We start from the raw sequence: 16,391 nt of genomic DNA on the forward strand, positions 1-16,391 counted from the left end.
CCTTATTTCTGTACAAGGATAATTAAAAGTGAGCTCTGGTCCCCATATACAGAGAGCCTTCATTTTCCCCTCCTCTGCACTTTCTTCTGTGCTATCCACTGAGCCACCTCAGCAGAACAGAAGGCAGAGGCCACATATGAGGAACAACCTTTTCTTCATGGCTCAGCTCAGACAAACAAAGGAGTGAAACTGATGCTGTTGACCTGTGGTCTGGCTCCTGAATTAAGAATGTACTGAAAATGGGGTAACCAAAGAGAAGGGCTGCAGAGAGCAGGGCTGCAGAGAGCAGGGCTGCAGAGAACACTGCATAGAGCAGAGTTACAGAGAGCACGGCTGCAGAGAGAGGGCTGCAGAAAGCAGGGCTGTAGAGAGCAGGACCTTAGAGAGAGGGCTGCAGAGAACTAGGCTGCAGAGAGCAGGGCTGCAAAGAACTAGGCTGCAGAGAGCACGGCTCTAGGTAGCAGGACTGTAGAGAAAGACTATAAAGAGAAAGATTGCAAAGAGAGAAAGTATCTTTGAAGTTATTTGTGAATTTCTGGGCTTGCACATGTGCTGCATCTACATCTAATCCAAATTACTCCACCAAACATGCCGAGAGTGGAGTTAACAGACATCTTCATACCAGGTTATAGTGTGACTATTATGTGGATCACATGCAAGACAGATTCTAATGGTACTCCAAAGGCTTGGAAATTGAACCAATATTATATTCAAAATATTGAAAAGTGTGATGAAACTTTCAGCTTAGGCCTAAGCAGGTCAATTTCTAAAAACAATAACATCAAAAAGACTCTGTAGAATTTAAGCAAGACTTAGAAGTTCTATTTTAATTATTTTTATATATGTGTATGTGTATATAGCTTCTTATCTCTAATTGCACCAGGTACATGTAGGTGCCAAAAGAGGTCAGAAAAGGGCATCAGAACCTCTGGAATTGGATTTACAGGTGGTTGTGAGCCTTTTGATGCTAGTCCTGGGAACCAAACTTAGGTCTTCTGTGAGACAGCAAGTACTCCTGACCCCTGAATAATCTCTCTAGCCCTGACTCAGAAGTTCTAAGTACAACATTTAAAATGCCTGGGATTCTATCCAAAATTATTCAATTTATGAAGAATCTGAACTTTCATATGGAAAAACAAAAATAAGAATATGCCAATATCAGGACAACACAGATATAGCAATTAATTCACAAGGAATATAACATAGTTGTCTAAAAATTCTTATATAAGCATTATAAATTGCCCTATGGTGCATGCATTTAATCCCAGCACTGGAGGCAGAGGCAGGTGGATCTCTGAGTTCAAGGCCAACCTAGTCTACAGAGTGAGTTCCAAGACAGCTAAGGTCATACAAAGAAAACCTGTCTTAAAAACAACAGCAAAACAACAACAGCAACAGCAAAAGAAGCATTATAGGCACTGTAAGTAAATGGGAAGGTAGAAGTGTTTAGCAAAGACATTGAGGATATGAAGAGCCAAATGAGTGTAGTGACATTTACATGGCTTTGTTGGGAGTGGTAAGTCATGCAACTGAAGCTCAGCTGTCTACCAGAAAGACTGTTTCTGCATAAGTGAGGAATTACACTAGGGGAAAGACATGCAGATGCACTGCTCTAACCCCTGATTTGTCAGGAAAAGGACAAAGGTGTTGGCATGCCATTTGGCATCTGGTTGGCTACAAGAATTAAGAGTTTAAATTGTGGCTGTGCTAAGGAACATTTCCTGGAATGCAAAAGCTTGTAACTTGTAACCAGTGGGAAGAATCAGACAGTGAAGAGAAACAAAATGAGGTAAAACTTATAGAAGATACCTCTGAAGTATTTTTATTACTTTTATTACAGAGGGCAGAAAAATCTGTAATTCAACAAGAGGCTGGAGAGTTTCATAGCAGACCAGTAAAAGAAACCCTATTATTTATAGAACACTCAGCGTCTGAGCTGCTTGAATTAAAAAATACATCTATCTGTCCATCTGTCTGTCTATTATCTATCTATCTATCTATCTATCATTGTTGTTATTATTAGACAGGGTTTCTCCTTGTAGTCATGGCTATCCTGGAACTCTGTAGATCATGCTGGTCTCAAACTTAGAGATCTGCCTGCCTCTACTTCTCAAGTGCTGGGATTAAAGACGTGTGCCACAGGCTCATCAAAGACTTTTAAACAGTGAGTCTCTCACAACCTGGCTTGTGATGCCAGATGGGGGTGGATTGAATTATTCTGAGTTCAGTGAAAGTGGAGAATTGAGTAATGTAACTTCCCCTCCCTGCTTAAGACAAAAAATGAGGAAAACTAAGAAAATAAGTTTTTGGTGGACTGGCTCATAGTAGCAATTAGGGTATTTGGTTATTTTCATCTAAGAGTCCCATGGATATCAAGGGCTAAACATCAAGTGGAGAAAAGGCAAGAGAATGAGACATGAGAGAGACCATGTCTGATCTCCAGTACATTGAGCTGGATAGGACTGTGTGCTCAAGGGAGCTAAGAAAGAGACTGATTTCATAGGGACCTCAAAGCTAGTGTGGAACTTTGGTGTCTTTGCCAAACTCCATGGTGAGATGTGATCTTTATGAATTAGGAAAGGCTTTGGCAGATGGAAATATTTAGACAACCGTGTAAGTCGATTTCCAGAAGTTATAAAACAACCAAAAGGGGACGATAAAAGGCAGTAGACATGTCACTTGAAGGTAAGTGTGGCAAGGTTTGTGTCAAGTCATAGTTTCTAAGGAAAAAATTGACAGAAAACAAAAACTATGCCACTGAGGTTCTGGAAGGCTTTAAGATCTGAGCAACAGTTTACAGAAGACATAAATAATAAAATAGCACAGGTCAAAAAGATTAAGCTTGACCAAGAGCTGAAGAATTGGTTTTGAGTATGCAGCAGTGCACATTTCTCCCTTGCAATAAGATAAGTTAAGGGTGACGATTGTTTACCCAACCCAGGCCTTTTCAAGTCTGGCCATTTGGTTAGGTAGGAGCCAGTGTGGGCCCATAGCCTGTCGGTGCTGAGAAGCCTCTTCTAAATGTTAGCATGGCATGCTGAAGCATGACCGTGACCCCACTGAACCTGAGGTACAGTGAGTATGTCAAGTTTCCCCCACCACGAATATCAGGGGAGGGGAGATACGCAGTAGTAGGGTTCCAGGTGAGGAGGCTGCCTGGTATATAACAAAGACCTGTGGGGTGCGGATGGCTAGATAGAGCAGGATTTTCCATCTATGGCTGCTGTATCCAGCACTGCTCTTTTACGAAACAACTGAAGCAAGTTTTAAGATCTTTTTGTTTTATATTGGATTTTTGTTGTTACTGGAAATCTTCTTTTCATACTACATAATCTCACCACTATCTCCTCTTCCCCAATGCCTCCTAAATCCTTCCTGCCCATCCACCCACCCAACTCCATGCCTTTTCTTTCTCTTTAGAAAACAAAGAGACAAACCCATCAAACAAGCCATAATAATAAAAAAAGAAAAAAAATTAGAATTATACACCCCACACACTCCATAGGAATACAAAATCAGAAAACACTATACAAAAATAAAGCTAGTAAGACATTTTTTTTCCCAAACAAAACTATAGGAGACCAAAAGTCTTAAAAAATATTGAATTCGTTTTTTGTTTGTTTGTTTGTTTTTCTGTTGGTCATCTCCTGCTGGGGGTGAGGCCCACCTTTATGTGTGGTTAATCTAGGCAGTGAGACTCTATTGGAGAACTAAGTTTTTCTTTCAAGCAGATGTAAGTTGGATAGAGCTCCTGGGTTAGGGATGGGAGCTCATGGTCACTTCTTCCTCTCTGCTCTGGGAATCTCTCTGGCTTGAACTTGTGCAGGTCCCATGCATACTGCCACAGGCTCTGTGGATTTTTGTGTGCATCTATCCTGTGGTGTCTGGAAGGCACTGTTTTCTTGGAGTCCCCCATCCTCTCTGCTTTTACATCCTTTCTCTCTCCTCTTCTACTTAGTTCTCAGAGCCTTGAGGGAGGGGTTTGATGAAGATATCCCATTTAGAACTTAGTGTTCCAAAATCTCTACACATTGTCTACTTGTGGTTATATTGGATTTTCTTATGGTTCCTGCATTTATTACTTTTTTCATATCTACAATTTTCATTAGTTTTTTTCTTCTTTAGAAAATGGATTTTTTTCTCATAATATATCCTGGTTATGATTTCCTCCCCTCTATTCCTCCCAGCTCTTCCCATCTTCCATTCTATCTGGACTTACACTCTTTCTGTCCCTCATTAGAAAACAAATGGGCTTCTATGGGACAATAGTAAAATATAATAAGATAAGACAAAACCCAACATACTGGAATTGAATAACAATAATAATAATAAATAAACAGAAGAAAAAGAGCCCAAGCAGAGACTCACTCATTCATACACTCAGGAATCCCACAAAAACACTAAACTGGAAGCCACAATAGATACACAAAGATTCCATAGGGTAAAAAGCGGGAAGAAAAAGAATTACACTGAAAAATTAATATGATGAAAATTTAAAAAGAGCCCTGACACAACATTATGAGACAAGGACTCTTTAAAGATGCCACTGATGTAATTTTCTGTTGTCTATCTACTGTTGAGCTTGCAGCCTACCCTTAAGAGGAGTTTCTTTCTGCTCTGAGACTCTTTTCTAATGTTCCTTTTTTTGTATCTCATTAGCCAGGAACATGTGACGTCTGGAATAGATGACAGTATACCTTTACAGATCCTGCCCATCTTCTTTAAAATGTTTCTTTGTATAATTACAAACTTTGATTTTTCTTATTGATTTAGGAAAGTGTCAAGATGAACATTAAAACAGAGTTTGAACAAAGATGTCATTGAAAGCAGAAAAAAAATAGGCAAGAACCAGAGGTTGGATGAAAACCCTAATGCCAGGGCCAGGTTACTATTCTATTAATTGTTGACCAGGGAGGCCCCTGAGGCTCTAGAAACCATAAAGGCTATTAGCACCACTATCAATTACAAGCTCAAACCAGGTGACAAGTCCATGTTGTTGAAGACACTGCTTCCTTTGCTACAGGGCATGGAGAGATCAAGTTGAGACCAAGCTGGACCCTCTCACCTGCTTACTGGCTTTCCTTAGTGCCAGGAAGAACTGTGTAGGCTACTAAGGGAGAATTTTTGTAATGGTCCTGTTCAGCATGGACCTTGTTTGCTGTGGTCCCAACTTGCCTGATATGATGTGCCTACAGGTGCAGTTATGACAAGACTACTATGGTCCAATATGTTGCTTTCTGATCAGAAGGAAAAGTCAAACGTCAGTGGCTTGGAAGGTCACTGCTATTATTTGATAAATAGTTATGGTATTACTATCAAATAGCATCCCAATTATTTATACTTAGGTTCATAGATTGCTACAGCTACAGTCCTAGAGGGACACTTATTTTTCAGCAGTTGGTATACTGAAAGACTGGTCAAGTTTAGTGAAAGTCACTGTGGGTAGTAGTGATGCATATTTTGTAATAGATGGATAAAATTGATCAGGCATGTGTATCACTACCTTCAAGGAAGAGGAAGCAGTTCAGAAGATAGAGCAGAAAGAACCTGAGAAACAGAGCTGTCATTCTTAAACTTCTTAAAGCTGTGACCCTTTAGTACAGTTCCTCAGGTTGCGGTGAACCCCCCATCATAAAATTATTGTGTTGCTACTTCATAACTGCAGTTTTGCTACTCTTGTGAATTGTATGTAAATATATCTGATATGCAACTTCCAAGGGGGCTGTGACCCACAGGTTGAGGACTGCTGAACTAGAGGAAGGATGTTATGTAGCAGTTTCCTCCATAATGAAGTATTATTTCCTTGGCGGAGGAGGAAGCCTTATAAGAGTCAGAAATTAAACAAATCATACAAGGCACAGAGAGTGATTGAAACTTAAAGACTCAAGAAGTCAATGAAAGATATAATATTCATAGGTCTCTCCCCAGTGTCATATAAATAATAATAATTACTAGGGTTGAGAGACTCTTCAACCAGATGAACTACTTGCACACCATGTAGGGAGTTCTGGAGACCCAGTCTTTTTATATTATTGGCCTATGTTATGGTAGACTTCTTGGCAATGCAGTCACCCATGGTCTTAAAGTAACTCCTTATCGATTTATGTTTTTATATGTACCCCTAGTGAGCCTATTAGTTCATAAACTAGATTTCTGTGAAATCATTTCTTTGATTTGTTGTGGGTGACCTAGCTGGAATGAATAAGCCCCTAAACAATTTGTTTGTCTTTTACCTACTACTGGCTCTTGCACACTACAAATCCAACATCCCAGGCTACAGATACCAACTAGGGAAATAGGCAAGACTGTCTATGGGGCAACCAATCACACTGATGATTAGATTTGAAACCTGCTTCCCAGGAGATGATTCATTCCTGGCACTGTAAATATGGTTAAAAATCATTACTAGGAAGTCATGGACTCAAAGCGGAAATCCTTTGATTTGTTTTGTTAGTAGTCCAGTTACCAAACCACCACTTTCTAAATATTTATGTTTATACCCATAGATTGATGCTGCTTTCAGTCTTGGGCAGAAGAGATTTTGACTGCAATGGGTGGTGATTGATGCAGAAACGCCATCTGCTTCAAAGTGCAGAGAGTGATTATGAGTGCTTAGCCAAAGAAGAGGTAGACTGTTCCATGCCGAAGCTCAGGGAGCAGTATCGAAGAGGGAGAAGATAGAATGTGTGAGCCTGAGGATGGGGAGAGTGCTGTGAGAAGCTGTCTTCTGGACATGACCTAGTGCACACAGACCAGCTCACAGCAGCCCTGGTTACCTACAGAAGGCCTGTACAAAATCAATCCAATCAACAATTCTGGAACAGGAAGGAGGCTTCTGAGGCCCTATCCCTAACTAAGGAGTTAAAGTCAGTTTGTGACTACTGGGACAAGGATTACTTTTCTTAGAAGAGTGGTCACCGGAACATTGTCCACCCTTTGGATGATCCCACACCCACTAGTAAAATGCTGACACTAATTAGGCTTAGTGGGTTATAAGAAAAATGAGAGTCTGGAGGTCTGCAGGAGATAGGGTGGAAGAGGGAACTAGAGGGAGGGACGGGGGAATGGATATAATTAAAATGCATTGTAGAGATCCGTAAAATTTTCAAAGAATATTACAAATGTAAAAACAAATTGCTGGAGATGATGAGAGTGAAAGTAGTTAATTCACTGCTGGTAGGAATGGGAGTTAGTCGGGCCAGGCTTTTCTCTAATCATCACACATCAGTTCTGCCCCTTCAAAATTTCCTATGAAACAATGACTTCGGTATGTTACATTTTGACTAGATCGACTTCCTTTTAGGATATTTTATTGTGTATGATTTATTTAAGAAGATAATTCATGATTCAGTTCTATGCTCTAACCAGTAAATCCACTTCAAGTATAATGAGACTGGCAGATTAAAGTAAGAGAATGGTCAAAGGCACAAAACTAAAGCAGAGATGTCACAAAGAGAGCTAAAGTGGGGCTGTCATGGAAGCGACTGCATGTTCCCATCTCAAACCTTTTTGTAGCAAGTCCCTGTCCAAGGAATTAGCTAGCACTTGCACTAGCAGGGGGGATATTGAGTGGTCTGAACTTGCTATTGTTGACTTTTGTCTTATCTAAAAGCCATGTTATAATAATTCTTTTTAAGAGCATTTACTTATTCTGTGTGTGTGTGTGTGTGTGTGTGTGTGTGTGTGTATGCACCACAACATAGGTGTCCAGGTTGTAGCACAGCTGTTCAAGCACCCACAGAATAGTTCCCTTCACTGCCCTTGGCACTGTCTGTTTAGACAGCCAACAGAGCTGAGGAAAGATGTGAAATTACATAGGCCTACAATTTTGCATAATGTTTGAAAAACAAAAAGTCCAGTAAGTCAAAAGCAGAGGACACATGGGCATCCAAGACCCCTGGAACAGTCACCCAGTGTCTTTATGTAGCTGACAGCAGCATGCTTTATATGCAACCTGACTTGCAAATTAGGCATATTAGGAACTTGGTTTTTTTTTGAAGACTCAGTCTTCAGAAGGAGGCTTGTGACTAGGACAGGCATTGAGACCAATTCTGGGATCAGGTGTGGTGTCTGGGAGGTTCTAGAAAGGGCGCTGTATTCAGTATCACTTTTTAAAATCCTGCAGAGTAATGCTGCCTTTGAGAGACATAAGTGGCAGATGTGAAAGCAGCCACACCACTGGGCTGGTCTTTGACTCTGGAGAATCTTCCCGCTTCTCTCTCCTCTGTAAGATGATTAGTGGATTGATTTTATTTAAACTATGGGAAACACGTGAAACCATTAAGTGTTTACATTGAAAGCAAACACATTAATAAAGCAAGTAAGGCTTTCTTTAGGGCACCTGGCTTGCCTCCAGCCCATACACGCTCTTTTTGACTTTCCAATACAACTGCCAAACTCTGTCTCCACACATTCTTTCAGATTTTTCCTTTCAAATCTACTTGGTACCATCACTATGGTTTTGTTAAAACTACACGACATCCAAAGATATTTGCTACCTTAGATTTTCCCTTTAGTGAGAAATAGGGGAGGATGAAGTGTATTACAGCCTTCCTAGTCAGGGCGACAAACTAAAGAAGAATAGTGACATGCCTATAGAAAGATTCTTAATTTGATGTTGTTTGAACAGTTAGAATTTGGACAAACAGATATGCTTCCCTTTATTTTTGCATCATATACAATATTCTGAATAAGACTATTGGGTAGATTATATATTTTTGTTGACATGTGGAACAAATAGTTCTGTGCCCCTAAGATATGTGTTGACTGTAGGTTTTAAATAAATGAATGTAGGCACTTAACTTAAGGTTTTTGTTGTTAGAACTGGGCTAGTTTTATCTAGTTTTGGGATTTTGTTCATGTTCCTCTAGATAAGACTTTTTCTGAGGATTTGATAACTTGTCTGTATTCATAAATATATGACATTATGTACATCTGATAATTTCTGTGTTCTTCTGTATGCATGCATACAAATATTTGCGTAAATATAGTAAAGCACTCTCATACAATTAACTCAGAAGACTCATGCACCAGTATGATCCCATCACTTGTATGTTGCTGCTTCCAGCCCCTGTAGAGCGGTGTGAAGACAAGAAAAGAAGTGAGAGGCAGATCTTGAATTCTGCGACAAACCAGGACCTAAAGGTGTGAAAAACTTGGGAATTATACCGTTTTTTTCCTTTTAGGTCTTGAATTTGCCAGAGTTGATTGATGATCCCAAGTATAAAACGAACCATCTTCGGGTGCAGAATAGAAAAGAGCTTGTTAAAATCCTATCTGCACGGTAAGCTTGGACCCAATGTCTAAACGAATTATGTGATTCTCATTGTGAGAGGCTTTGTGGGCCCTTTTGATCTTTATATCAGTTTGTAATTCTCTTCATTTCCTAAACTGGTTAATGAAAAGACATCTTAAAATAGTTTGTTGTTGTTATAAACAAAACATTGGAAAGCAATCTGAAAGCATTTAAATACCAGCTCCTAACAATGGCATAAACAAAGTCACAGTGACTTCAACTAGGTTGCTTCTTTGTGGTATATAACTGGATTTAGCATATTATAAACTGCTAACAATAGGCATAGCAAGAATTTAATATTAGTTATAGTTTCACTGTGTTAAATGCTCTGTATATCATCTCATTTAACCCTTTGATCATCCTGTGAGGTAGGTGCTATCGTTCCCATTTTACAGATAAGTAAACCCAAATATGTGAAGATGATACTGAGTTCATTAGATTTTCTGAGCTCTTGAATGAGTTTCTGTGATGGAAAATGCTAGCTTAAGTAACAAGTCATTAAAGAATTTTATTAACTGAGTGTTTGATTTCTAATATCGATTCATGTTAGGTTATATTTTTGGAAAACATATACCAACTTTTGAATTTTGTATAAAAAGGTAACCCTACTCTTTTCTATCACTTTGCTTGCTTCTAAATTTCTCAGGCTGTAGGAAGTCTTTGTGGGTTTTGTGCCTCCAAAGGCCTACATGTGTTGTCATCCAGTGCTGAAGATTGACTTTTGCCATTCCAGTGTCTTAAGACTTTGTTCAAATGCCCATGTGATTTCTTGTAATGGAAACCGATTCTTAGAAAGTAAAAACATGCTTGCATTACTTTTATTTCTTTGTCTTGAAATCTGAGATCTTTCCATGAAACTCTGGATATCCGTTTACTGATTTGTTCTTTCTGGATTTTAAACACTTCTCTACACTCTATCTCTTCCGTTGTGCCATGTGATCTTTGTGTCAATGGAGGGTCTGTGTGTGGGACTAATTCACACTGAGTATAAGGATGAAAAATGGGTGCCCCTTTCCTTATCAATAGTTAAGTATAATTCTGATTCTACTGCAAAGATTCACAGCCCTGAATGATTAACCTTTCTCTACATGAGAATTACCCATTCATTTCTACATTTTGCCCCTTTGTCTCTTAAGCGTTTTTAATTCATTTAATTCATTGATAGAATTTTTTCTTTCACACCATGGTTACCAAATCTCAATAATAGGGACTTGTGAGAACCTTATCAAAAGCTCTTTGATGAACCAAAAAATCATGTCCCTGCTGTGAGAAGAGTAGATCCCAAGAAAAATAAACCCAGGCTGATACAACTATCATCTCGTTATTAAATTGCCAGCATTTTGATAGCACCAGGACATACAAATTTAGGGTTTACTGTACCCTGAAACTTTGATTCCTTGATTAGTTCAGTTACAGAATTTGTCTGTGGACAGCCTTTAAGCAGACTTTGTTATCGATAAAAATTATTTCTTTTGAGGGAAATAAAGTAGCATTTCACCTTTCTATACACTAACATTCACATGTAGAAATTTAAGCATTTTGAGCTCATAGTGCCATTGTTTTCCACACAGATTCAAGAAAGAATAAGGAAGCATGCTGAAAGGGTGGGCCCAGAGAGGAGTTTTGGAGATTCTTCACTTAGGGTCCTCATTTTTTTTTTTTTTTGTATTACCTTACAATTTTCTATACTTTTCAGTACTTCCAATACCTTCTTATTCAGGGTATGTCAGAGAGTGAGGAACAGGGAAGAATAGCATATTTATTCATTCCTGCCTACACATACCCCCCCTTTCCCTCTGAACAAGTACCACTGGATACATTACTATTTAGTGGTTAGCTTTCAGAACTTTACCAATGACTTGAATTTGGCATTCTCATAATATGATCTGCATTTTTTTCCAGTATTGTAAAACTTCAGTGGCTTTCCACAAATTATAGGTCCAAGACTAGAATGCTCAGTTTGAAATCTAGGGTCCTGCATAGTCTGACATCACCAAAATTTCCTGCAGTTACCCAATATATTTCAGTTGGAGCCTGCTCTGGGAACACGCCCACCTTGTATCTTCTGTCTTATTTCCAGAATTAAGGAAGGAGGTGAAAAGTAGATCAAACTGTGAAAATAAAGAAAGACTTTAGAAGCAGATTGATGTTCAGATTGTGAAATTAGGGGATTTTGTATTTTTGGCAGGGGGTTATAAGATGGGTTTGCCCAGCAGCAACTTGTGTTTTCTATCTAACCTTAAGTGTCAAAGGGCAATCTTTACTTGGCAGAAGGTTCAAAGTATTCCAGTAATACCGCACCAGTAAAACTTCCTTTTATTTCAGTGGAGAGGCCATGGAAACTCATGAGTTTCCATAGTTTATGTTTGTCTGTTATAGTAACCTTAATCAGGGCTCTCTGCTGAGGACATTAAGGAAAAGCTGTTTCCATCTAGTCAACAGAATGGGGACTTCCTCTGGCCTGAAGGGAGAGCACCTAGTAGTCTAAGATACACAAAAGGTAAGAGGTAATCCAGCAGGGCCAATAAATCACCTAGTTAAGGAACTACTCCCCCCCCCCCCCCCCCCCGAGAAGGCAGGTTCAGTTCATATCATGCTAAAGAGATGGAAGGGATAATGTCCTCTTAATGAGATCATATACTTTTTCTGCCTAGAGTCCTGGTTTGCTGTGCAGTTGCCCCGGAGCCACTCTGAAACTCTGCTATGTGTAAGGCCCAATTCAGAAAGCCTCTATTGTTCCTTTCTCTCTCTCTCTCTCTCTCTTTTTTTTCTTTTGGAGACAGGCCAGGACCTAAGTTAACTTTTTCTCATACTTTGGGCTTTTCATTCTTTCTCTTAAGCTACCTCCCTTTTGTCGCATGGTTGCTTGCTGAACCTCCATACCTAACCCCAAAATCATGGCTTTCTCGTTTTCTCTGTTCCATCCCCCTTCTCCAGGCAGCCTCTGAGGTTTACAGCAAGGCTGCCTTGTGGTTTTTCTTTTAAGCGCTATTGAAATTGTCCCTGACCTTTCATCTGAATGGTTAAGTTCTTTTATTAAAAAGAGTAAGAGCCCAGAGAGGGACCCCAGTTTCACTGGTAATCCACTGTGATATCCCATGCTGCTGGACTCCCCCAAATTTCTTATTTACTCATTTATTTTTGTAAGTTGAATACCTACTATATACCTAGGACAATTCTGAGTGTTAGGAAAATGGCATAAAGAATTAGACAAGATGTGCAGCTCCCAGGACACTTGCTGACTTTCTAGAAGACAATTCTTTTGGTTGCTTTGAGCATGTTTTTTCATATAACATTTTCTTTAATTTTTTTCTCAAAGTTATTTTATTTTGCATTTCCCTGATAGCTAACGATGTTGAACATTTTCCTTAACTGTCTTTCAGCCATTTGAGATTCTTCTGTTGAGAATTCTCTGTTTTGTTCTGTACTTCATTTTTTAATTGAGTTCTTTGGAATTTTGATGTCTAATTTCTTGAGTTCCTTATATGTTTTGGAGACCAGGTCTCTGTCTGATGTGGGGTTGGTGAAGATCTTTTCCCATTTAGTAGGCTGCCTTTTTGAAATACTAGTCAGAATGGCTAAGATCAAAAACACCAATCATAGCTTATGCTGGAGAGGATGTGGAGTAAGTGGAACACTCTTCCATTGCTGGTGGTAATGCAAACTTGTACAAACTTGGAAATCAGTATGGCGGTTTTCCAGAAAATTGGGAATCAACCTTCCTCAGGACCCATCAATACCACTCTTGGGCATATACCCAAAAGATGCTCAATCATACTACAAGGACATTGGTTCAACTATGTTCATAGCGGCATTATTTGTAATAACCAAAACCTGGAAACAACCTAGATGCCCCTCAACTAATGAATAGATAAAGAAAATATGGCACATTTACACATGAGAGTACTACTCAGCAATAAAAAACAGTGACATCTTGAAATTTGCATGCAAATGGATGGACCTAGAAAATAAATATCCTGAGTGAGGTAAGCCAGACCCAGAAAGATGAACATGGTATGTATTCACTCATATGTGGATACTAGCTGTAAAGCAAATGATATTGAGCTTATAGTTCATGATATTAGAGAAGCTAAGTAACAAGGTGAACCTTAAAAAATATATAGATACACCTGAAAAGGGGAAATAGACAAGATTGCTTGACAAAATTGAGAGCATGGGGGTAAGGGGAGTAGGAAGGGTGGGAGGGGAAGAGGAGGGATAAAGGGGAAGGGGAGGAGAACTTGAGGGAACAGGATAGTTGAGATGGAGGAAGACTAGAGATGAGAACAAGGAAAGAGATATTTTGATTGAGGGAGCCATTATAGGGCTAGCAATAAACCTGGTACTAGAGAAACTCCCAGGAATCCACAAGGATGACCCCAGCTAAGACCCTAAGCAATAGAGGAGAGGGTGCCCGAACTGGCTTTGCTTTGTAGTCAGACTGATGAATATCTTAAGTATCACCATAGAACCTTCATCCAACAACTGATGAAAACAGAGGCAGAGGCCTGCATCGGAGCATTGGACTGAGCTCCTAAAGTCCAGTCAAAGAGTGAGAGGAGTGAGAATATGAGCAAAGAGGTCAAAACCATGATGGGTACACCCACTGAAACAGTTTACCTGAATTAATGGGAGCTCACCAACTCCAGCTGGACCGGGAATGAAGCAGCATAGGTCCAAACTAGTCCCTCTGAATGTGGGTGACAGTTGTATGGCTGGGATAGACTGCATGGCCACTGGCAGTGTTACCAGGATTTATCCCTACTGCTTGTACTGGCTTTTTTGGAACCTATTCTCTTTGGATGGATGCCTTGCTCAGCCTAGATATAGTAAGGAGGGCCTTGGACATTCCTTAAAACAATGTGCCTTACCCTTTCTGAGAAGTGGATTGGTAGTGGGGTAGGGAGGTAGCTTGAGGGAATTGGAGGAGGGAGAGAGTAGGAACTGGAATTGGTATGTAAAATAAAAAGTGATAGCTTGTTTTCTTTTTAAAATATAATAAATAAATATTTTTTGCTTTAAAAAGTATTACAATAGGAGTACGTTAACCACTTATTGTCTTCTCTTCATATATTAACATGAATGCTGTGTGTTCTCTAGTGTTTGCTAATCCTTTCTGAAGTGAAAGCAAACTTTCGGATCAATAGCTATATTATCATGTCAGCATAGCAGGTTTTTGCCTGTTGTTTGTTATTAAACATTCTAAGTACTTTTCTTCTGTGCTCATATATATTCTCATCTTTAGAATATGTAAAAATGTGGAGGGATTTCTGAGAATGATTTAGCAGTACAGATAACTTTAAAAATAAACTCTAGGCATGATGGACTCACAAGAAACTCATTTCTTGCACTCCACTTGACACTCCAAACTGAAAGCTGAAGCATTAACAGATTTTTACAAGTGTACGCTCCTCGGCAGACATATGGATTTCCTACTGTGTTTCATAAGCTTCCAGGAATTTTCTTCAGCAAAGAGCACTTCCATCTTTGCCACAGTAGGATGCATGTGAAGCCTGTAGAATCAGGAATTCCCTTTGTACACAGTGGAATTCTTAGACTGCTCAGAGGGCCTGCGAGAGGCTTGACTTTGACTCCTTTTGCCCAGTACAGTTGGAGGTTTTCTTTGAGCCCCGGTATCATTTAACCAGGCTACTGCCTGCTTTGGTCATCAACTGTTTCTGTAGCCAGCACACACAGTTCCCTCCTGGGCTCTCAGGTGTTCCTAGTTCCCAACTGCGCCTGCCAGCAAATCTTTCTTTTTCTTTTTGTAATGTGGAAGACTTTCCCCTTGAGCTTGCCATTTTATCCTGAGTGTTGCAGAAACTCTGTTTACCCAGCTGCTAATGTTGAACACCAGGTAAAGCTAAAACATATTAAACCTTAGCAAAAACACAAAGTACAAATAACAGATTTGTCCAGGTTCTGCCAAACGTATGTCATCTTTACAATGCTAAGGAGCAACAAACTCTTAGCTCTTGTGAGTAGCACACTGGACCAGCGTTTTCGTAAGAGTGAGGATCTCAAAAGTGAAAGTCCTAATGTGTGTTCAATCTGAGAAAAGAAGGATAAAGATGATGTGTTTTTGCTTGGGGAGAAATACCAGGAAGCCATGAGATAAAGAAGGAAAGGAGAACAATGGAGGACATAGAAATAAGATTCATGACATTCCCTGCCTCCTTCCCCACTTACCAACATTTTTAGCCTTTGTCTAGATTCCCTGGTTCAGCAGATGGGATGGGATGCGAAGCCTGGACTCCTCAGCAGTGTCTGGTCTAATTATGAAAGCAAATACATAAAGCAGTAAACAAAATAAACGCTATCAGCCTGTGGCTGGTGCCAGAGTGGCCAAAATGCCGTGGCACCTGGAGAAGGAACTACTGCTTCAGCCAAGTAAGCCAGGGAAGGCTTCCTGGAGGCGGTTTCACTTGCATAGATCTTGAAGGACAGATGGAATTAAGTGGAGGAAGAACAGGTTATTTTAAAAAGCAGAAATAATTACTTGAGCTAATTTTAAAGACTCAAAAATCCCCAAGGGCCAGGCGGTGGTGGCGCATACCTTTAATCCCAGCACTTGGAAGGCAGAGGCAGGCGGATCTCTGTGAGTTCGAGGCCAGCCTGGTCTACAAGAACTAGTTCCAGGACAGGCTCCAAAGCTACAGAAAATCCCTTTCTCAAAAAAAAAAATCCCTTGATACAGTCCAAAAAGTCATCGCTAAAAGCTATGCAGCTTCCTCATGAACAATAGCAACAGACTACACAATTCTCTTGAGATAATTTATTAATATAAGCAGTTGTCATTGGCTGACTTGACCTCTTAAATGAAGTCTCACGTATATGGTTGTGAGTTTACTTAATTTTAGAGTTTACTGTAGTGAATCATCGTGAGACTAAATATTCTATTTCAGAGATTTCTTAAAAGCGATGATAAATGTGATTGGAATTGAATTAAGAATTTATTTAAAAAACTTTCTCTACTCTGACATCACATCATTCTAACAGATATGTACAAAATTTTGAGACTTGAACCTGAAACATGTATTCAGTGTTAAAGGAGGGACTATAAGTTCAAAGGTACCTGACTTAATATTAATTTAAT

The 16,391-nt window shown here is 39.6% G+C and overlaps 1 protein-coding gene across 1 annotated transcript in view; it reads left to right on the plus strand.

Annotated features, from left to right (window-relative positions):
• Sugct (succinyl-CoA:glutarate-CoA transferase) overlaps positions 1–16,391 on the plus strand; it is a 674,235-nt gene that overhangs the window by 262,476 nt on the left and 395,368 nt on the right. Inside the window, exon 11 of the mRNA XM_041630811.1 lies at positions 9,186–9,283. Within this exon, the coding sequence (XP_041486745.1) occupies positions 9,186–9,283 (98 nt within the window). The remainder of the gene's footprint in view (positions 1–9,185; positions 9,284–16,391) is intronic.

Source organism: Microtus oregoni, unplaced genomic scaffold (genome assembly GCF_018167655.1).
Source record: "Microtus oregoni isolate MIOR12 unplaced genomic scaffold, Mior012 000035F_ref0000213, whole genome shotgun sequence".
In the NCBI taxonomy this organism is placed as follows: Eukaryota; Metazoa; Chordata; class Mammalia; order Rodentia; family Cricetidae; genus Microtus; species Microtus oregoni.